Source organism: Calidris pugnax, unplaced genomic scaffold (genome assembly GCF_001431845.1).
Source record: "Calidris pugnax isolate Ruff unplaced genomic scaffold, ASM143184v1 scaffold24, whole genome shotgun sequence".
NCBI lineage: Eukaryota > Metazoa > Chordata > Aves > Charadriiformes > Scolopacidae > Calidris > Calidris pugnax.
In genome coordinates, this window is record NW_015090922.1 from 17,569,168 (window position 1) to 17,591,147 (window position 21,980).

Sequence of the window (21,980 nt, forward strand, 5' to 3'; positions counted from 1 at the left end):
TAAGCTGAACATGAGTCAGCAGTGTGCCCCATGAAGAAAGCTGATCATATATCAGGCTATATTAGCCTGATATATTAGCCAAGCAGATCAAGAGAATGATTATTCTCTCAGTCTGGCATTTGTGAGATTGCATCTCAAGTACTGTGTCCAGTCATGGCCTCTCCAAATCAAGATACTGACACAATGGAGCAAGTCCAGCAGAGGACCACGAAGACTGTCAGGGACAGAACTACTGCTAGCACTCATTTCAACAACTGTATCTAAAAATCTACCTTCTGCTATGCTTTATAGAGCTGCCCTGGCTCAGGATACAGCCCATTTCCTCTCCATCTCCCACTCCTGTGTCTGGTTCCTGCCAAGGTTGTAGGCTGGCTTTCTCATGACTCCAAAGACTCAGTTTTCCATTTTCCCGCTCTTTTACTAAACTGACTGAAATAAATTTATCTTCATGTGATCTCAAAGATTAAAGGTCCTATCTGCCTGAAAAGGTCTCTTTAAATCTAAGAGAAAATCACTAGGTTGAGAATGGGTCACATGAACAACAAAGCCCACCTGGGTTAACACCGCTTATGGAAACATGCTGAGGCACTTTGGATAACAGATAATGGATCTTGCTGGTCTGGAATTGCTCCCTCTACATGTGGGATGTTGTCTCATGCAAGCAGGAACAGAGATTTTGGTGAAGCACAACATGCTGTAGGTACGCTCTAGAAACACTTTGAGCATCTTAGTCCGGCAACTATCAAAGTAGCACAGAAGAATATCAGTTTATCATCTTCTCTTCTCATGCAAGAGGAACCCTTTATCCCTGGCCTCTGCTTTTCTAGGAATAATGGAAAATAAGCCTTCTCTAGAGGTACTCACAAGCTTTCTAAGCACAGTTGCAAAGTGCTTGGAAAAAAACAGGGTTTTTTTCAGGCAAGAACAAACCACATTCTTTTCATCTCCTTTTTTTTTTTTTTAAAGTATATTTTATTACCCAATTTTGATAACTGGTTTTTATCACAACAGGATGAAAAATTCCTTGAGAATGTTTCTGGAGGGAGGGAGGGAGGGAGGGAGAAAGACATGCAGTACACTCTACAGGAATCAGTACTGATAAGACAGGAATTGCCTGGCGTCTTGTACTGATTTGCTGTTCTGTACTTTGTGGGGCTAAGCAGAGAAGGCAGGTGCTGAGGATTAACAGTCCTGCCACCCTAAACGGGAAGGAGCAGAAAAAAGCCTACTGATTTTACTACTAGTTTCCCTTCATATCAGCCACTTCAGTAACACTTGCTTCCCCGACAGGAATGAAGCTGGGCTCAGAGTACTATAAAATATTAGAATTGGGTAGCAATTTCTCCATCCTTCAAAACCGTGGATGTATTTGTTCCTAAAGCCCACCCTGCCCCACCTTCCACCCTTCTCAAAGGGCATACTGGCTTAGGGTTTAGAAATCCAAGGGAACTCAGGTAAGTTCCTCTTCCTGTTACACAAGATATGCATAATGCAGTTTTGCTTGTGGCTCCTCAGTTAGATGAACTAGGACAGCAGTAAATGGAATTGGAAGGGTTTGCAAAATAATCTGATAAAGAAGTTACCAGACAACATCAAACATCATTGGCAGTGCCCAGTGTTCTCTATTTTCAGATGCAGCTTTGGAGAGGGGTGGCAGGACGGACTTTGTTGTCAGGAGCGTATAAAAACTCAGGTGCAGACTTTTATAATCACAGACCACCCTTCCAGGTTCACTTTTATAGTTTTGGGCATGGGAAAATACAGTTTATTTCCCAGTCCTGGTTATCTTGCTCTGGAGGCTCAAAGTGAGACAGACTGCACCCTGCTTACACCCATCCAAAAGCAACACCTGTTACAGGACAGAAACACTTTTTGTCACTGATTTCACCTGAAACTGAAAGGACAGCAGTCACTGCAGATGCCTAAAATTGTTCACATTCAACTTGACTGCCACCCTCCTGCACACCCCCCCTTCCCCCATATCAAATGCAGCCCTGAAACATGGTAAGGTCAGACATATTAATAAAAACAACGTTATAGCTAGAAAAAATTCAGACTCACTTGGAGTATTTAAACAAATTAAAGTAATATCAACGTCTGGCTAAGTCATCAGCCACTGAAGAGCCAGAGAAAGAATTCTCCAACAAGGGTGGTGTCCCCTTGCTGCCTATAACAGGCAGATACAGTCCTGAACCTCAAACACAAGCAAGCAGAAGCATCCATTGCAATAGTCTTATTTTTAAAAGCAAATATAATGTAAATGGAAGAAAGAAATCAGAATACAACACAAGCACCAAATCTTACTCTCCTCAGTTATGCGAGCTGTTGAAATTCCATGCCTGACTTTGTTCTAGGCTAAACTCAAAAAGTCACTAGTGTAAATTAAGAACTGAAATTAATACATGATTGTCATTCTAAGGAAAATAAAGTTGACTAATATTACGGGATATTCTGTTCAGGTGAGGAGATCTGGCTCTTAAGTAACATAAGTTTAAAAATCCACTGAAATTTGACAGTTAAAATAAAAAACTCTTTAAAAAATAATCTGTAAAAGTCTCCACATGTGATTTGAAAACATTTGCAAGGAACGACGTTTTATAAATCTAACATATTGGACTTCTTTGAAAGCAAAGACTTACTGTGGTTGCATTTGCTGAGGTAATCCAACAGAAGGCTTCTGCTTGATGGTGAATGCCATCTGAGTCATAGGGCCAACCTTCGGTGGGACCTGCACCTTCTGAGAGAAGGTCTGCTGGGCAGCCTGCTGGGGTATGGGCCATGGGGGAACAACAGGGCTCCGACCTCCAGGGGAAGATGTGTCTTGCATGACTGTATCCTCACAGGAATTACCTTTTGTTCCTGGCTTACACACACAAAGCTGAGGTCGCAGGCACATCCCTCCATTTTGGCATGGTGGTGCACAGTTAGCTAAGAAAAGACATTTTAAAAATTACCTGTGAAACAGAGCATGATGGAAAATGCAAACCCTCCCCACAATAAAAAAAGAATGTTAATTGCTAATGTTAATTGGAGTAGGAAAAAGCAACATTAAGCTCCACAAAAGATAGTATATAAGTTGGTGTAGCTTTTACTGCTTTCATACATAAAACATGTACAACACTTGAACAACTTAGAAAAGTAAAATTCTGGCAAGCTAAAGAACAGGAAATGCACAAGTTAAATCAAGAAATATAGAATTATTTCAAATCTTCCTGTTAGCAACCTTTAATAATCTCCTTCCCTGCATCCTTTCTCCCCATATTTTTACAACCAAATTGCATCCAACGAAACAATATTATGCAGATTATAGAGTTTTACCACTGATCTAGGCTTGGCTTCATTCTATTACTATTTAAAGTCACAGATCCTCCATAGGTACCCAGAAGGAATCCTTACAGTTACATTATAGACAACCAAAATGATGCAGAGAAGCATGAAGTGATGTAACCCTTCCTCCTCTAAAGCCCAAATGAAGTTTCCTCGGATATCACCACCATAATAATGTAAAAAAGGAGACGCATAAACTGCTGCTACAAAGACATAGCTACACCTAGGGGTTGCATTCTTTGAAGAAACAGACAAGTACTTGTGATTATCCTGAATTAGGTTCTATAGGTTCTTTGTATCACCAGTGAAAAGGGATCAGATTCTTCAAAAGACACTACTTCCAGATACCTGCCTTCAGATAGGATTAATTATACTGTTTGTGTTGCTCTATCCACTGACTATAGAAGGAGTCTGAATAGAGCCTAGACTTATTAAAGCATGATTAACTCCATTCTGAATGAGCAAGAAACTTTTAAGCAAACCTGACCAAAAAAAAAAAAAAAAAAAAAAAAAAAAAAAAAGTGGCGACACCACCATAATAATGTAAAAAAGGAGACGCATAAACTGCTGCTACAAAGACATAGCTACACCTAGGGGTTGCATTCTTTGAAGAAACAGACAAGTACTTGTGATTATCCTGAATTAGGTTCTATAGGTTCTTTGTATCACCAGTGAAAAGGGATCAGATTCTTCAAAAGACACTACTTCCAGATACCTGCCTTCAGATAGGATTAATTATACTGTTTGTGTTGCTCTATCCACTGACTATAGAAGGAGTCTGAATAGAGCCTAGACTTATTAAAGCATGATTAACTCCATTCTGAATGAGCAAGAAACTTTTAAGCAAACCTGACCAAAAAAAAAAAAAAAAAAGAAAAAGAAAAAGCAGCTGCTGATCATATGTATACATGCCACCACAAAGGTATGGCTACTTTGAGGATTTATTTTGGCTGCTTAAACTTACAATGTCATTATACTTAAAGAATGATAAAATAACACAAAGATGGTAAAATAAATTAATTCTCTTATCCAAAAGATACAATTTAACAGTAAAATAACATTCTAATTAAAATAGCTATCAAAATAATGTCTTCATTAGTCCTATTAGAGTTGGCATACAATGAAGCACTTAGAATAAGAATCATTGCTGAGCTACTTTGCTCCTTCAAACTAAGCATAATTTTAGTATTGTTAAAGATTTTAACATAGACAAAATGATAAGCCAGATCATAACATCTACAGGTTTTACTAAAATAGGTAAGATCTTAAACCACAACGTGTGATTCTGCACCACATTAAGGCATATCCAGTTGCACAAATTTTTAATTAAAAAAAAAAAGTCCACAACTCTGATCCAAATACATTGCAGTACTTGGCACTTCAATTCAGTTTTAACTCATACATTTACATGTAAAAATAAACACACAAGCATACATATGAAATAACTTAATAGGATGGGACAGTGTTGATTTGGAGGACTAATTTGTCAACTGACAATACCATCTGATCCAGATGTATCATGTATACCACCTGTACATGACACTAGAATTGCCCTACAACTTTGAGCTTCACATGAGGTTCTTCTCACATATATTTCCCCCTTTCGTATGCTGTTCAGCAACGTATCTCCTTTCCAATACTACTTAACTAAGTAACAAAAAAGTAATTGTTCATTTGCTGGTGTTTCTGTTTATTTTTGAAAGTATACTTTAACTGTTGTAATACTGAAGACTATTTGCACTTTAAACTTGAGAAGGGATTTACAACAAGCACATGTTGTAACATACTAGCCAACACTCTCTTGTGCCTTCCTTAATTTAAAACTATGCAGCTGAAAATAGAACCAGTTTTTAAACACCCTTATCTTTTTTACCCAGACTTGAAGAGTCTTACTTCACTGACGACAGTGTAAACCCTGAAAGCTTCTCAGCTTTACATATACATAAAGCACATGAAGCTCTGCAGGACCAACTGTGTTACACTGTCTGGCCTTATAACAAAACAAGCACCAGCAGTTCCAGCAACTACGTTATAAAAGACCCAGTTTGTCTCAAACCATGTGAACAGTAACAGCACGTTCAAAACCTTATCCATTAGACCTTCACAGCAATCCACCCTTTGACTGAAGTTCTTCATTAATTTTGTGTGATCGATCACAAAATAGGAGAAAAGATCACATTTTCAGGAAAGAATTAAAGTGAACATTTTAATTGATATAATACAGCATTTCAGTTTAAAAAATTTTCAACACAGCTGCAGTGTGCCAAGTGTATGACCTAATTATTTCAGCTGAAGACAACAATAATGGCACATCTAACTGAAAACACCATTATTTTCCACAAAGCTTCCAAAAACTGGAGCATGGAAGTATTCAGTTTAAAACTGAAAAGCAGGCCAATATGCTCCTGCTAAAGGCAACAGGCTTGGTCCTTTTCAATTCAAGGAGTCCAAGACTGCACATTCAAAGGGGAGCTTTGCAAAGCTGTAAGTAACAAGACCAGCCTTAGTGGGTCAGATCAAAGATCCACTTGGTCCAGTCTCCTCTCTCCATTACTAAGGTGGATGCTTAAGGACAGGTGTAAGGACAAGGGTGAGAAGCATTAAGTTTGTACCACTACAGCCTTCAAGAATTAGAAGCCCAGCAATTTCCTGAGCAAGAGTGCTGGGTTTGTGTTTAGGAACCCTCAACAGATTTTTCTGCCAGGAGTTCACTGATCTGCTTTTTGAACCTGTTAATTTTAGCATCCAAACTTGCTTTGCCAAGGAAGCTGGCCACATTGGAAGGCCAGGCACAGACAACACAACCAACCTCACCCCGCTTCCAGAAGTGTAATTTGGTGAAGAAACACAGGGTTCTTTTGGGTTGGGTTTTGTGTTTTAAGACCATGCAAATTTGAATCTACTAAAACTAAAGCCACAGTACCACATTTCCTTTGAAGTCCCTAAATCACAAAGAGCTAACAACTTTTTCTGTGGCTGTTTCCCCAACATTCAACCTTTTTATGCATCTTTCCCTAATCAACTACTGATCCCCACCATCGAAGACAGATTACTGGGTTAGAGGGATGCTTATCAGGCCTGGTACGGTTTTATTTATGATATTCTTTCAGAAGAGGAAGTATAAAATAGTAACATTACCATTAGGCTTAATACACAGATGTGTTGGAAAGGGTGTGTTTGGTCTGGGACTGATCTATACATAATGCACTTTTCAGTCCATGTGTTTACGTTATTTTGGTTAAGGAGTATATAAATATTTGCAGAAGCAAGATCTAAAATAAAATGTTTATAACGGTTTTAACATATGTAAATATTTTAAGACTTCTATATATACAGAATGTATTTCTGTGTTAATACATATTAAATTAAGCATAATTTAATATATTAAATCAGTAAGTATAAAATAGAAACTTTTACCTGAACTTCTTCAATATATCATTTTTCAGACCTTTTGAAAGAATCAAAATACAGGTACAACTAACTCCACTTGTCATGAAAAATCTTTTATATTAAACTCCTGATGACTCTTGAATTAAGATCATTAAGGTCTGATTTCTATGCTAATCACTCTGATTTTACCTGGATTCACAATTACCTTCTTCCAACAGTAACATCTCATTTACAGGTTTATTTCCCTGTGTCTCTATATCATGTGGAGAATTGAAATTCACAAAAAACATCCTTTTCAGTGAGAAACTCAAAATAAACAAATTCATATGTCCCAAAGTTTCCTGCACTCAAGTTTCTAACCTTTTAGTCTCAGCTCCACCTTTAAGCATCTCCTTTATCAAGCAACTGCTTGATTTAAGTACTAACTGTTGGTTAGTACTTAAATGTCCACAAAAATTTTTCAATGTCATTTCTGAGTATCTAATACTTTGATACAACAATTACAACAGTGTTGCGAGTTTTGTGCTATTTCTAGTAAGCCCATCCACTAGATTTTTCCTTTCTGTTTCCACATAAAATGCAATGTACCTTTTTCCCACCTCCCTTTTAACCACACATAGTCAGGCATCAGTTTAAGCAGAAATCAGTTTAAGTAAAATGCACTGACTTCGAAGAAATCTCATCAATGTGCACACTGACGGTTTATATCAACTTCTCTTACAGGAATGCGTAAATCCTGTCAGGCAAAACACATGCTAGAGGGGAAATAATCGCAAATATAGTAATTGGAAAGAGGATTATAAGTATGGGTCTGTTTCAGATTCCAGCATAAAATGGTCAAGAAATGATGCATGCACCAAGTTTACTGAAATGTGAAAAACCAACACTGTGACATGAATATATCTGTGCTTATAGCAGAAATTTCAAGTTCCTTTACATGCAACATAGGAATACTGTTAAAGGCATAGTAAATACTGTCTTTCTTATTTCATTAATTCAAGATTCCTATTCCTCAAGCACACAAGGAAACCAAACCAAAGCTCTTCTTGCTTGAGTGCCCATCCTAAACAAAAAGTTGTGATACAAAGGCACTTCTAACTCCTGCTGTGTTGAAAGACAGTGATGACCCCCCACGGATTCCAAAAGAAAAGCAGTGAAGCGCTTTCTCTGAAAAGCAAGAAGCTGTATGTTCTGAAAGGAAAGGGGCGGATACTAGTTTCCCCTCAGAAAAATCCGAATATGGTGCCAACATCCTGGAGAAGAGCAAAGTTTAAAATAGTTACCTGTTCACCGAATTGCCCTGCTGATTTTCTCACCACTTACTTTTACGCTTTTATTCTGGATATCATTTTAAGTCTTTTAAGTAGTCGTAAGGACTGAGGATGCAACGGTGAAGACTAGAAAACCAAAAGCTAACTGAAGGAACATTTAGGCCTCAGCATCTAATGCTTTTCAGGGATCTAGTTCTCCACCTGAATACCTCTCTCTAAACAGTTTTCAAAAGTTGAATTTTACCAGAAATATATACAACAATTCTACACAGTCACTGAGGATGGGGGAGAGAGGAATTTGTGACCATGGGTGAGACAACCATGTTGTAAGAGCAGTCTATAAAAAAGTTGAAATTATTTAAATAATCAGAAAAAAAATGCCATTAACGGTATAAGACCTGTATGACCACTAACGGCGAAAATATTACGACCATCTCTGTCTTCGTATACAAGAACTTTGATTTCATCATAACTATATGGTCTTAAGGAATTATTTCCCTAAATATACTTCAAATAAAAGCATGTGTCACTGTTGGAATTCTTCACTGGTCCACTTCAAAACATCTGATGTATTCCCACACTGACTTGGATGGCTACACAAACATGACCTCCAAGAATGAAGGGAAACAAAACCCAATACTTTTGGCATACATATTTCTTTTAAAATAAACAAACAAAAACCACAGAGTTTCTTTCTCAACGTAATGAGAAAATAACAAAAATAAAATTGTTTTCTATGTATCTTCATAGTATTATCTCTAAATGCTAAGATTTATCAGAATTTAATAGCAGCTATACTCATATACTTCAAAAGCATAACTACAGCAAAACGACACGCTATTTTATCAGTCATAAGAATATAACATGCTATTTGATACCTGGCATTTTCATTCACATTGTGTTTACTAGTGTTTATATAGTATAAATACTTAAGTTAGACTGTACAATCTGCGAGACATTTTAAAGTATTTAATTACATGAGATCATAATTATACCTATTCTGACAGTGCAAACATTTCACACACTATAGATCCTTCTATCATTTCAATATTAAAAAAAAAATTATTCACTGCAGAATGGACTAAGCGAAGGAAACCAGATTCACGTGCTACATGCTCTTCTTGCTTGCTGAAGTGGCTAATACTCCAGTCTGTAATCCTTTTCATTCTCCTAACCTTTCTTATTACAGTGCTTATGTATTTTGTTACAAAACACTTCCTAAGGAAACTGAACAAATTAAGAGAAACTCAATAAAGAGACAATTGAAAATTTTTATTGGATGTAGGATTCAGAAAACTGAAGTATTACAGAGAATAAATGGCAGAGAAGAGACTATTAATCATAATAGAATAACTAAAATGCTAAGAACAATAGTTATTCGTAAATCCAACAAACTCTTATTCAGAGTTCAACATTTAGTTGAGTTCTTCCAAAATCCAGGCTTAAACTGCCATCTAGAGATAACAACAACACTGATTTGAAAAAACAAGTCTTGCCATAGGACACAAAACAATCCCCCTTTATCAGGAAGCAGCTCTCCAAAACTCTAGGTTTATGCAGGGATTACCATCCACATGTCACAAAAAGTAGAACACAGCCAAGCAGAACCATTTTAGCTCTGTACTTCAATGAACATCTTGCCTTGCTAACAGGTAAAATGCTCATTCCCCTTCTGTATGCAGTCAGAAATGCAGACAGATGCTAAAGCTTTGGTTGCTTTCTGCAGTAAACGGAGAGAATCTGTCTTCTAGGATGAAATTAGGCTACACAAATCAAGTACTGGTGCTTTTAAAGGCAGAACAAAAATCTAAAGCAAAATCCCCAAACTCCACTCTGTATCAGTCCACGTTTGTTACACAACACAGATTCACTTGACAACCTGAAGCACCCATAATCTGCCAGCACCCAGTACTGCAGTATTTGAACACCGAGCAATTTGAGGGAGATGTGTGCCCCTCTTTATCCACCCTCCCCTAACTCCATAGCTCCTTTAAGGCAGGATCAATTGGCACAAGCAGTCCATGTTGGAGGGCTGCAAAGAGGGGTTAGAGGTGCTGCACCCAACTTTTTCTTAAGGCCCTGCAGAGCGCAGAATCCCCACCTCTCACTACAGCCCCACTTTCCCAAAGGCCAAGAGCCTCACTGATGCTGTACGCACACTGCTTTGCCCTGCTCTCTCACTTGGCTGGAGAGAAAGGAGAGGGGAGCACCCCCAGCTTCCAGCTCTTCCCTTCTCCACATTCAGGAAGAGCAGCCCATACAGAAGAGAGATGTAAGACTGGTATTTTAAGTACCAAAGTATCACTTCACTGTCAACACCTCATTTTATTCCTGCACATGTGCAGAACTAGAACACTGTGCAATTGCTGGATGAACCACAGGTCCCCCCAGCACCTACACAGCTTTCTACACCACTTCCAAGTTACAAATTTAAAACAAACAGCCACAAATCTGAAAGAAAAAGAATAAAAAAAGGAATAAACCCAAACCACAGTTTTCTGCTTTCCTTCAGACACTGTATTAACTGAGGAAGTGTTCAGGACTTTTTATCCACTGTAGTTTTACCACAACTTTACTACACATCCTTCTTCTTTTGTTAACGCTAACTGCTGCAATGAGCTGTATGAGTTCACTATTGATCTGTCACCTGCTTTGGTACAGGAGCACATCTTGAGAAGCTTCTTTTAAGGTTCTTCTTTGCTTTAAATCTATACACATACGTAGTATTTATATGAAATAGAGATTATGTATCATTATAATCTTACTTGTTTCCAGGAAAGTCCGAAATGGCTCACAGCAAAAACGCCGAGTAGGTTTTACCTCATACTAACTGTGGAGTTATGTTCCCTCACCAAAATGTGGCAATGGCACATGGCATGGCCACATCCATACAGCAGGGAGCAGCTCCCTGTCTCCTCTCATGGGAGGGAGCCTGGCTGCCATCAGTGGCCAGGAGACAGACACCGTGCTCAAAGTCTGCATTACTGCTCTAGCTCAGGTCAGGATTCTCTCTTGAAGCACATCTTATCAACCACACTCACAGAGGTGTGGTTGGTGTTGTGGGCCCATCTCAACACACATGCACTGTATTTCTTTTAAAAGCAGATTAAAAAAAAAACAACTAAGTCCAAAACACAACCACTCCAAGAATGCACCTAATGTATTTCAGCCTCATTTGGTATTCATTCCATGAGACCAGACTACACCTAGTCCAAAATAAAACACTAAGCCCTGAAACATGCATACCATGGGCCTCAGGCCATCAAAACCAAAGGCTTTAGTCTACAGATTGGCTCCCAGTAGCCCATGCTGCTTGCAAATGTAGACAAAGCCAGAGATTACAAGAATCTGAATCCTCTTGTTCTCCTTCCTTCCAAGGGCAGTAAGTGAAAAATAAAGCACAGCAGAAGGACCACTGAGGGCTAACAAGAGCTTCCCACTACAAAAGCTAATCTATTCCTTGCATATGAAATTCAAAAGTTTTATTTACATACTACAGTAGCAGGCACAGCAGAGGCAAAACCAAGCTACTTGAGTAATGGCTTTCAGTTTCTCAATTCTGAAGTGTTTAAAAACAACATCAAAGAATAGACTAGAAAGTACTAATGTATAGGTCAGTTACATGATGTCAAAGTAGTTACGTCTCTTTAAAATTGAGGCATTTCATTTTGATTTAAACATAATTTGAGCGAGATTGATAATGCTTTTACTAAGATTGTGGTCTTAGAATAAGAAGAAACAACATTTGGGGAGAGTATGTTATAGTTAGGTTTTGTATACACAGTGTAAATAAACAGAACTTGGTAAAACTCAAAGCCACAAAACTGATTAAGCACAAGCCTCAGGAATCATTTATGACCAGAAAACCCCCATGAAGCACAGCTGCAAACATTTGAAGTACTCACTTCCAATGATGAGAAGTACAGCTCTCCTGGACACCACCATTTCTAAGAGCTGAATTGAAGGCAGAAAAAGAGTGGATTCTGAACAACCAATATTAAAATATTTAGTGGTACGGAGTTTTATATCTAAATTGGGGGACCATGTATGCTTCTAAGTTTCCAGGTCTGGATCCTAACCCTATATCAGAACAAGACCTAGGAATGCAACCTTTCCCTCACCTTCCCCCGAGAAAATCCAGGAGCACAAGGCAGAAGCAATCCAGGACATGCTCCATCCAGGTCTTGGGCAACTGGGGTTTAGAACTACTGGTTATACTGGAAAGTGCCCTTGTCCTAAAGGGAACACAAAGCTCTAGCATGCTAACTCAGCAACAACAAGAAGTGTAGGTCTGGAGGCTCAGAGATCAGATGACTCAAACTGAAGAGCAATACACAAGGCAGAGACCATGGAGATTCGGGAACGGAACAAAGGGGACCCTTCCTCTGGGCAAGTATTAGCACAACTTTCTAGTCTCCTTCTCCAGCAGAAAGACTCTACTGTTGTATATTTTCTTACTCTGAAAAATGAATTAAACCATGTTTATCTATAGCACATTTATTTAGTGTTGAGTCAGGAAGTCTTTCAAAAGAGAAGAGAATTAGCAAGATAGTCTTTTAATACAAAAAAGGTAACAGATTCTTTGTCTTTTTTACTGATGACCTTTCCAAGATGCCTGAGCACGTAACAGACAGGTAAGAACTTCATGACCAAACTAAATGAATTCTGTCCAGCTCCAACTCCAAAATCCTCACCTTGTGCCCATGCATGGAACACATGCATGCACACATAACAACACCTTCAGCTAACAGACACAAGATCCTTTTTCTCATCATTGACAACGATGGTGTATGTGGGTTCTACACCTACACAGACAGCAATTCTTCTTCCTATATGAAATTTACCCTAAACATTATCCTGCAAAATCCACTTCCTCACGTGTTTGTCCTATGAGTCATTCTTACACCTCTGCAATAAGGTGCTTCAGTTCTCCATTAACAGCCAACTCTCTCCTTTCCATTAGCATTAGTTAATTCTTATGATTGTTAGTGAAGGTTAGAAATCCTCCAGGCAATGCTGTTTTGTAAACCATCCAGTTCACGTTGAGAATGCTCAGAAACAAATAACACTGCAGATAAAAGATATTATTACACATTTAGAAGGGGTCCACTATCACATTAAGGTGGTTCCTTTAATATTTTTTAAGATATCAGATCCTGCTTATGATCTGTAACTTCTTTCTTGACTTCCCAACATGAAAAACAGCTCCTTTTAATCAGTAAGAAAAATAAAACAACAGTACAAACAGAAGAGCATACTTTGTAGGAAGCAGAATTAACTAATAGAAATTTAGTAGCAGGTAACGAAGTAGGAGACAACAGGTTTCAATAGGATAAGCATAGAGTTTATACATAGAGGCAGGAACTCCTAATTTCCAGCTTGGGCCTTTCAGACAGTTGTTTTGACTTGTCCAGGGCCACATTTAACCTATGGTTCAATTTCCATAAATGAAATAAATAATAAACACCCCACACTCTAGGTTTTACTTGCCTTAAAGCCATGTTAAAGAGCTAATTAATGTTTGTATAACACTGTGGTAATCCAACAAGTACTAACAAAACATGATGTCTCCAGCCTTGGTGGTATCTTATTATTGCGCTTACATAGATTATAACCTATGATAACTATGACTGGAAGAAAATCTTTGTCATAAACCCTTTCACGTGCTTATAACTTTCCAAGGTGTTTATCGCTGTGGTTGCATTTTTCCCACCTTTGTCCCTACCCAAAGGTAGTTCTGAACACTTCAAAAAGGTAATTTTTGATTCTTTGACATCATTCTCCCAGCATAAAGCATTTCTGAACACTTTTAACGCTGAACTTTACGATTTCATCTTTTTTAATTAGAATGATGCAGTTCTTCATAAAGAAAGTAACATCAAGTTTGAAAAAAAAGTTCTTAAGACAAAATTTTATAATGTAAAACTGAAATATTAGGCACAGAGGCAGAAAATCTTATATGCCTAAAACTGGATACAGTAGGCATTCTCATGCAGGTAGTCCACAGGAAAACAGAAGCTCTCCTTCTGAGGACAGCCTGCCAGGCTTCCAAGAGAATATAAATACTGTAAACACAACAGGCAGTTCAGCTTCAAACAAAAATTTAGAAAAAGGACTTGAAAAGTCCACTTGCCTCCTCTGTATAGATGCTGCCCTCTGACCCGCACAGAAACATTTCAAATACCCCCTGTTGCTGCTCCTGATGGAAATGCAACGCAGCTGCGACTGCTCCCAGCCAGACTGCCACCTGCCTGGGATGGAAGTCACCCAAGGGAACTGCAGTCTCAGCCCCAGCCCCGTGCGTGAGAAAAGTAGGGTTAGCAAACCACCATGAAAGAGAAAGGGAGAGGGGAGGATTAACAAAGCCTGGACTGCAAGACCATACCTCTTCCCTTCAAGCCCTCGTTCTGTGGGTTACAGGCAGGCTTATTCACACAGGTGCAGCAGAGCAGAAACACATGCTGCTTGTTTCTGCCTGAGATTACACCTGAGCTAATAAGCCTCGTTGATCAGAGCTGGCTCTCAGCACTCTGGTTCTGGAAGCACAATGCAGACAAATGGAAGTTGGCTCTGCAAAGAGCCAGTATGGGTCTGGGGTTTATTAGCTCAGGCTTTGCACCACGCAAAAGAATATAAACTGGCCCTAGAGGCCAAATAGCTTATTAAAGTGATACTGAGCCTGAACTAATAAACCCTGACAGGTCCAAACTAACTCTGCATGAAGTCAGCTCAGGTGCGCCTGCATCTGTGGCACAATTAATCCACAACTGCAATAATCCACTCAAAACCAACTGAGAGTCCACTATCTGAATTAAAGAAACCACTTATTTACAGGAAACAAATGGGTTAAGTTGTGTTCAGTTATAGGGTTTCTGTTCTGAAAGGAATATCAGGAGGTTCAAGAAAAGAAGATATCTGGCTTTTATGACTCTGAGACTAATCTTCCACAGCTAAATCAAGTCAATGCTCTCTCATGGTTTGCTTAAGTTACAAAACAGACAACTTCAGTCTGTTTAGTGCTTTCCTTAGCTTGCCAAGAGAGGGGTAAAACTCAGAAGATCCAAGCAACGTGTACTATATCACTGCCGGGAGGTATCCGAGTAGCATCAGAGCAGGCAGCAAAAATACTTAATGCTAAGGAGAGTCCATTATCAGAGACACAAAGTGAGAAAGGTAGGCCAGAGAAACCATACACACCTTTTAACTTTTTCTCTGCTACTCCCTTCCTCCAATAACCACATGAATGAACCAATTAATTCATGGATTTAAATGAGATTCTACAGAGCTATCCCATAAAAATCTAATTGCCTGACTTAGTCCTTATTGAAGGCCCTGGAAAGGAGTAAAAAAAAAAAGACAAAAAGGAGACAATAGTTGAATGATAATGGGAAAAGTCAAAAAGACGAAACTTTAAGGACTGAAAGCAAAGAAAACTACCCAACTTAAGTAAAAGTTTAAAAGTATGGATGGAAGTTATCTGGAAAAAAAAATTACTAGAAGACAGCCACAAAAAGGAAAATTTCTTGGGTTTTGTCAAAAAAAGTGAAAATAACTGGTTGACAGTAGCATTACAGTTAAAATAATGATTTTTACTTGATCTCCTGAAATTTTGAAGTGATTTTTTCCATTTTGATTAGTCTTTCAGCTAAGGTAGGTGTTTATTAAGCTCTGCAACTAGCCTCAGAATACCATCTCAAACACTGTAGGCTGAAGGAAATCATTCTAGTACTTGTAATGTGTGTTAAGCAAAAAGGTGACTAACCTAACACAGGAGCATATATTTTAAGATGAAGATGTTAATTTAGAATGCATGTCTAAGTTGGTCAGGGAAATTGCAAAGTTTTAACTGCCTACTGTAATAAAGTCCTTGCTTCCTAGCAACAGCTCCATGCAGGTCAAAGGTAGTTGACCTTTCTGAGGATTACAAATGTGATTGCTCCCTATTGTGAAAAATGCCACACAGGGTCAACAGCTACTACTAAAAACAAAACAAACCCAAAGTTTGCTTGAAAGCATCGTTTACTCCAGCTCTCTCAGGGAAAGAAGCCTGTCTTGCTGAGGAAAAGTGATGTTCCAAGATCTGCTCAATTTTGCTGACAACTAAAGGGGTTTCCTCAAGAGCTATGTCATTCCAGTCTTCCATGACCTCATGGCAACATCACTTCAGCTTAGCCATTTGTGGTCATCCTGAACCCTGCCTACATTAAGATTCTTCCTCTTTTACATTAGAAAGGACAACTTAAGTGTTATAGCATTTCCTCAGTGTTATTTTATGTTATGTTATTTTGTTTCTAGATACTCCAGTAAAGGTACATCCCTCTGCAGGAGCTTCTCCAAATCCACTTCTTTTGCCTTGCTTGAGACTTCAACTACTCCATGTCCTAAGCCCAGGGCCATCACCTGGGCTGCTGGTGAAGGGACTGTGTGGGTTGACAGCAATTCCTTGCTCCCCACCTGTGCGTCTCTGGCAGGTTCTTTACCCTATTAAGTCCCCCATTCAAAAAAACTCCCGTCACCCAAACATTAATGAGGGGTGTTCCACAAGAAATAACCTCCATAAAGCTCTCTCCAAAAATGCCACTATCTATATTGAGAATAAAAACAAGAAGCACCCACCGTTCATCCTTTAGCAGAGCTGAAGGTTAGCAAGCAGAGATTTTAGGGGTGAAAAGTGAAGTGTTACAACTGCTGCTCACCACGATGCCATGGGAGAAGGGCTCAAGCAGGAGTGCTGGTTAGCCATGCGAGCGCAGCACAGGTGGGATGCAAAGCTCAGAAGGCACCTCTTCACCCACAGCCGATGGCAGCACCCACCACCTCACCAGATGCCAGTGCAGGCTCCCACTGCGCCCCTGACCACTGACTGGGGGGCGTCCCCCCAACCCCACCGACCCACACGGGTACTCACGTTTGATGCACCTCTGGGAGCCCGTGGCCTTGCTCCAGCCGTGGCAGCACTGTCCCCCGCAGACATTGACCCTGTGGGAACAGCAAAGAGGGAGGACGGTCCGGCGGGGCCCCCCCTGCGGCGCTGCAGCCGGCCCCGCTCGGCATGCCCAGCCGGGCGGCGGGGCGGGCGCTGGGCCGGGGAGAGAAAAGGCGGGAAGAATTAAACGTCCCGAAGTGCGCCGTGAGGAAACTCCTCGCCGGGCGCCGGCTGACTGGAAAGGCGGGCTGCCGCCTCCCGGAGAGGACGGACGGAGGGACGGGGCAACCCGAGCGCTGCTTTCGGGGACGCAAACGACAAAGGCGGGGGGCCGCGGCCACCCCCGCTGCCCCAGCGGGAGGGCCGAGGGGCGGGCGGCTGCGGGGCTCCTCGCACGCTCGACGCCTCGGCCCGGGCGCGGCGCTCGCCCGCGGGCTGCCGGGTGGTGAGAGGAGCGGAAAGCCGGCCCAGAGCGGCCTCCCACGGCCCCCTGCCCCAAGGGGAGGCCACAACGGCCGCGACGAAGGTGCTCGCGGTCGGGGGGTGAGGAAGGCTGCGGGCGACCGGGCAGCGCCACCGCCGCCTCAGCCGTGCTGGGGAGCGGGGGACGTGCGGGAGGGCGCCTTACCCCGGCAGCGGCGGCAGCTGGTGCTTCTGGCGGAGGGGCGGGCCGGCGCTGCTGCTGTTGCCGTGGGGGGCCGGCGGCGGCTTGGGCCGCGGGCCGAAGCGGGCCGGCTTGGCGAAGGAGGCGGCGTGAGCGGCGGAGTTGGGGTGGACCTGCCCGGCGGGGCCCATGCGGAGCTGCACGCCCGCGCCGGCCGGCTTGCTCATCCGCCGGGTCCGCTCAAGGGTGCCGGTGCCGCCGCCGCCGTAGCGCGTGTTCAGCTGTACGTTAAACGTGCGCTGCTGCTGCTGCTCCCCCGCGAGGAGGGCCGGGCGCTGCTGCCGGCTGCCGGAGGAGCCGGCCCGGCCGGGCTGCAGGACGTAGGTGATCCTCCTCAGCCTGCCCTTTTCGGAGGCAGCGAGCGCCGGTGACAAAAGCGCGCAGGCAGCGAGGAGGAGGAAGCCCCATCTGATCCCGGCCATTTCCACAGCGGGAGCGCCGGCAGCCGGCGAGCTTCGCGGACCCCCCGGTGCAAGGGGTTTGCCGGTCCTCCCGAGGACGTGAGTGCTTCCCACCCGCTCCCTGCGCCCCTACTGCGGGTCCTTCCTCAGCTCGCTGCCCCCCAACCTGCTCCGCCGCGGGGAAAAAGAGGAAGAAAAAAAAAAAAAAAAAGACCCCGGGGTTCCCCCCCCCCCCCCCCTCCTTGGCATTGCTCTGGCGAGCCGAGCAGCGAGCGGAGCCGGAGCGGGAAGGGAGGAGGAGGAGGAGCAGCAGCAGGGGAAGGGTGTTTGCTGGAGGGGGGGTGGTCGCAATGGAGAGCAGATGTTTCGGTTGCCGGAGCTGCCAGGGGTGTGCGGCCGGGTACAAGACACGGTCCTGAAGGCAGTCCGGGCTGAAAAAAAGGGGAGGGGGGGGGGAAAGCCCACCCTCTTTTGAAGGGTTTCTGGTGAGTGAGTGTGTGCGGAGGGGAGGGGGCGGGGGGGTGCCCTTGCCCCGGTGCCGGCCCCGCGAGCCAATCTGGGGCCGCCGTGACGTCAGGCGGCGCTCCCGGGGCGTGGGGCCGGGGCCGGGGCCAGGTGAGGGGGGCGATGGGGACCGGCAGCGGGGGGGGCCGGCTCCCAGCGGGGCCGCCGGAGCCCACGGCAGACCCGGCAAGCTGCAAAAATACCCCTGTGTTCGGTAACGTGCCATGCTGCCTGCGGCACTGCCGACGTCGCTGTCCCGTACGGTTGGGGTGAGGTACCTGCACTTTTCCAATAGCTGAGGGTTTCTTTTCTATTTTAATGGAAATGGGGGAGTTGGAGAAAAAAGGGCAATACCCTTATGGCTGCCTGTGTCTTGCTGTGGGGCTCAGTGCAACAGATGAAGGCGGCTCCACCTGAGTGGAGCAGTGATGTCAGATGGAGGTGAGGTTTTAAGCCCCCAAAAGCTTTACATCCATCCTCTTTGTAGGCAGCAGCTCAACACACGCGCTCAAGGTAAGCACAGTCCTCACTCTCTACCTGATGAGGGCCCTAGTTTTGAGATTGCTCTTGGCAGAAACCTGAGCGGGATCAGGAGGGATCATATTCCTTCTGATTTTTGTCTGTAAAGCAGTATGTATTCCTAAAGAACAAAACACAAACCACAACTGTACACTTGGAATTAATATGTAAGCAAAACTGCCTGCATTTCTGTCCAGTGTATCTTAACTGATGTTGCCCTTTAGCATTGTAAATAAAAAGAAAAAAAAAAGTTCACAAAATAACCCGAAGATTACATCTTTTAAAATACTCAGAAGCTGATGTGTCCAAGTTCTTTCCAAGAAACTTTGTGAAGAATCAAACAGTTTGCAAATCCAATAGCATGGAATTCACATCCTCCTCCCCGGGTCCTCCTCTGCTCTTTTCCAGAGCTTTAAGGACACTGACCCTGGCTCCAAACTGATGAGATTTTGTTCTGAAGTGCTCTGTGCAGCTGGCACAGGGAGCAGGAGGGTTTTACATTGACAAGATTCCATGCAAGAGCCAGTGTCAGAAGCACAACGGTCTCTTCCTCCTTAGTTCTCATCTATTTAAAACTGCTCAAAAATAAATAGATGTTTTAAATAGATGAGAGTTTGGAGCTTTCTATAGTTACAGTGTAAGGGAGCCACATCGGCATTAAAGGCTTCTGCTCCTGTGCCTCCAGCGCTCTGAATTGAAACCCAGTGTTTGAAAAGAAAATGCCACCAGCACTGGGGGCTTCTACATCCACAGTTGGTTAAACTAGAATGAAAGTCTGTGGTGGTTCAGGAAAAAAAAAAAGGCGAAAAAGCTGAGATAAAGCCTGAAAGTAGCTCCAGCTTGAAGATAACTAAGAAGTTAACTGTGAGACCACTGCCTCCTCCCAGCAAATGTATACATCTGGGGTTTTTTTTAACTTAGAAGATATTCTCAGCAACTGAACTGCTCAGCCTTCTGAGGCTAATTGTTGTCAATCCTGAGTATGCTAAATGTTTTTACAGTGTTAGGGAACAAAAAATACCTTGAAACCAGAGAGGTGGGGTGAGGACTGAGTAAGTAGAGAGAAACTGATGTGGTACTCAGGATTGTTGCTCTGCACAAGACCGCTGTCCTTCAGAAGTTTTCCAGAATGAGATCACAACTACGTGTGTGGCTGGGTTTGTTGAACAGAGGGCAAAAACTGCATCATTCCACAGCAGAAGCCAGTTGCTTTTAAGAAATGTGGGTTTTAAGTCATGTCAAGCAGGGGGCAAATGTGGTGTATTACTGGCTACTGTACAGCAAATGGTAAGGGACCTAAAGGGAAATATATCTGCAAAGGGGGATGCCTTGCATAAAATGATCTAGGTTCAAAAACATTCTTGAAAAAAAAAGTTTAGTATTAGCTGAGATTAATTGGTTGAGGTCAAGCACTCCTCACAAATTTACATCTGACATTCAGTGTTCTCTTTTTCCTCTAACAAGGAAATCCACACTTTTCGTGTCTGTTTGTCTGGATTTGGTCACTTCTACCTCCCCCTCCTTCCTCTCCCCCCGAGGTCTGGAGGGTCTTGGGTGTTAGGGGCCTGGTTTGGGGTTTGGCTGCAGCAACATGCTGGGTTGGCCATAGAAGTTTTAACAGCTGAAAGAGAACTCCAGCGAACCACCAATGCAGTTTAAAGCTCAGCTACAAATTTCTTCACACATAGAAGTCCTGTTTCCAAAGGCCAAAAAACACATCTGTCCAGCACCAAACAGCTAGATGCTGCCCTTTCAGACAAGACAAACGGCTACTAAAGCTCCTGAGGACCCTCTGGTAAATGGTACCACTGCTTGTGAGAAACCTGCTCCAGCTGCCTTCCCAGCTCTTGTGGAAAAGGCACCGAGTTTGGAGTTAGAAGGAGTTAAGAAGAAGCAGTTAGTACCCCACACCACCTACCAGGCACACCACTCTTTTGAAGAATTGGGAAAGCAATTCATGCTGGTTTTGCTCCTTTCCCTCCTAGTTTGTGACTAAAGGGAGAACACAGAGAAACATAAAGAAAGAGCCTTAGTCTTTACACCTCCTGCTAGAAGGGCAGCCCCCTGGGTCCTCTGCAGTAAGGCTGTAGCTGAGGCTGAGAAGGGTAGAACTGTCTGGAAGATTGCAAGCAGGATGGATGCCAGAGGCTGAATCGGCACCTGATGAGATGGCAGGATTGCTTTAAGGGTTAAAGGCTTAAAGGACAGGGGAGAAGCCAGTTTGCAAGTGTGAGTATCTGCAACAAGAACTAAATAGCATTTAAACCAAAATGAAAGCAAGAACTAAACGGCCATGGAAGTTTTTGTTCCAAGTCTCATGACTTTGGGGCCAGTCCCATGAGTTGAGTGAGGAAGGACTATTGTTTTTGAGCCGTTGAAGTTGGCAGCACTCAAACCTCTGCAGTTTTTTTTCAGCAAATGAAGGAGGCAGGACTGTAGCCTCTTGTCTCATGGAGGATGTATCTGGTGCACTGACTCACAGAGCAAAGCAGCGACCTTCACAGGAAGACCTTCATGGGAAGATGCACATTACGTTCAGGGTAAAGTCATCTGAGCACGGGTGATTGCTCTACCTTCCTTACACACAAAGTGCCACGGTGTCTCCTTGTGACCTGATGTCCAGGTTTACCAGGCAGCAAGTTGAAGGATCAGCAATGCTTGATGTGTCAGGCTACAGGACCAGCAAGTGACCCTGGTGCTCTTGTAGATCCACTGGGCAGCAAGCCTTAGACTGCAAGGGAAGCTGGGTTGGGAGCTCACAGTTAAAATACTAGAGTTTTACAAGGTTGAGCGCTGTGTTCAGCCCCAGTTTTGGCTACAGAAGAGAGCTTTTGCAGTGGTGTAGCTCCATTAGCTTCAAAAATATTACTCTAAACTTCTGAGCTAAAGGAGGAAAAGCAGCCTCTATAATTTCTTGTAAGCTGAGAATCAGCTAGAGATCAGTATCTACTGTTTTTCTTTTCTATACTATATAAGAA

At 42.7% G+C, this 21,980-nt stretch overlaps 1 protein-coding gene across 5 annotated transcripts in view; it reads right to left on the reverse strand.

Moving 5' to 3' along the window:
- LTBP1 (latent transforming growth factor beta binding protein 1) overlaps positions 1 to 18,165 on the reverse strand; it is a 193,588-nt gene extending 175,423 nt beyond the window's left edge. For 2 of the 5 annotated variants that reach the window (XM_014950707.1, XM_014950706.1), the window contains exons 1-3: positions 17,543 to 18,165; positions 16,897 to 16,967; positions 2,640 to 2,928 (exon numbers count right to left, since the gene is read on the reverse strand). In XM_014950707.1, the coding sequence (XP_014806193.1) occupies positions 2,640 to 2,928; positions 16,897 to 16,967; positions 17,543 to 18,000 (818 nt within the window). In that variant the 5' untranslated portion in view covers positions 18,001 to 18,165. The remainder of the gene's footprint in view (positions 1 to 2,639; positions 2,929 to 16,896; positions 16,968 to 17,542) is intronic. The other 3 variants (XM_014950710.1, XM_014950709.1, XM_014950708.1) reach the window with 2 other exon arrangements.
- Positions 18,166 to 21,980: the final 3,815 nt, after the last annotated feature.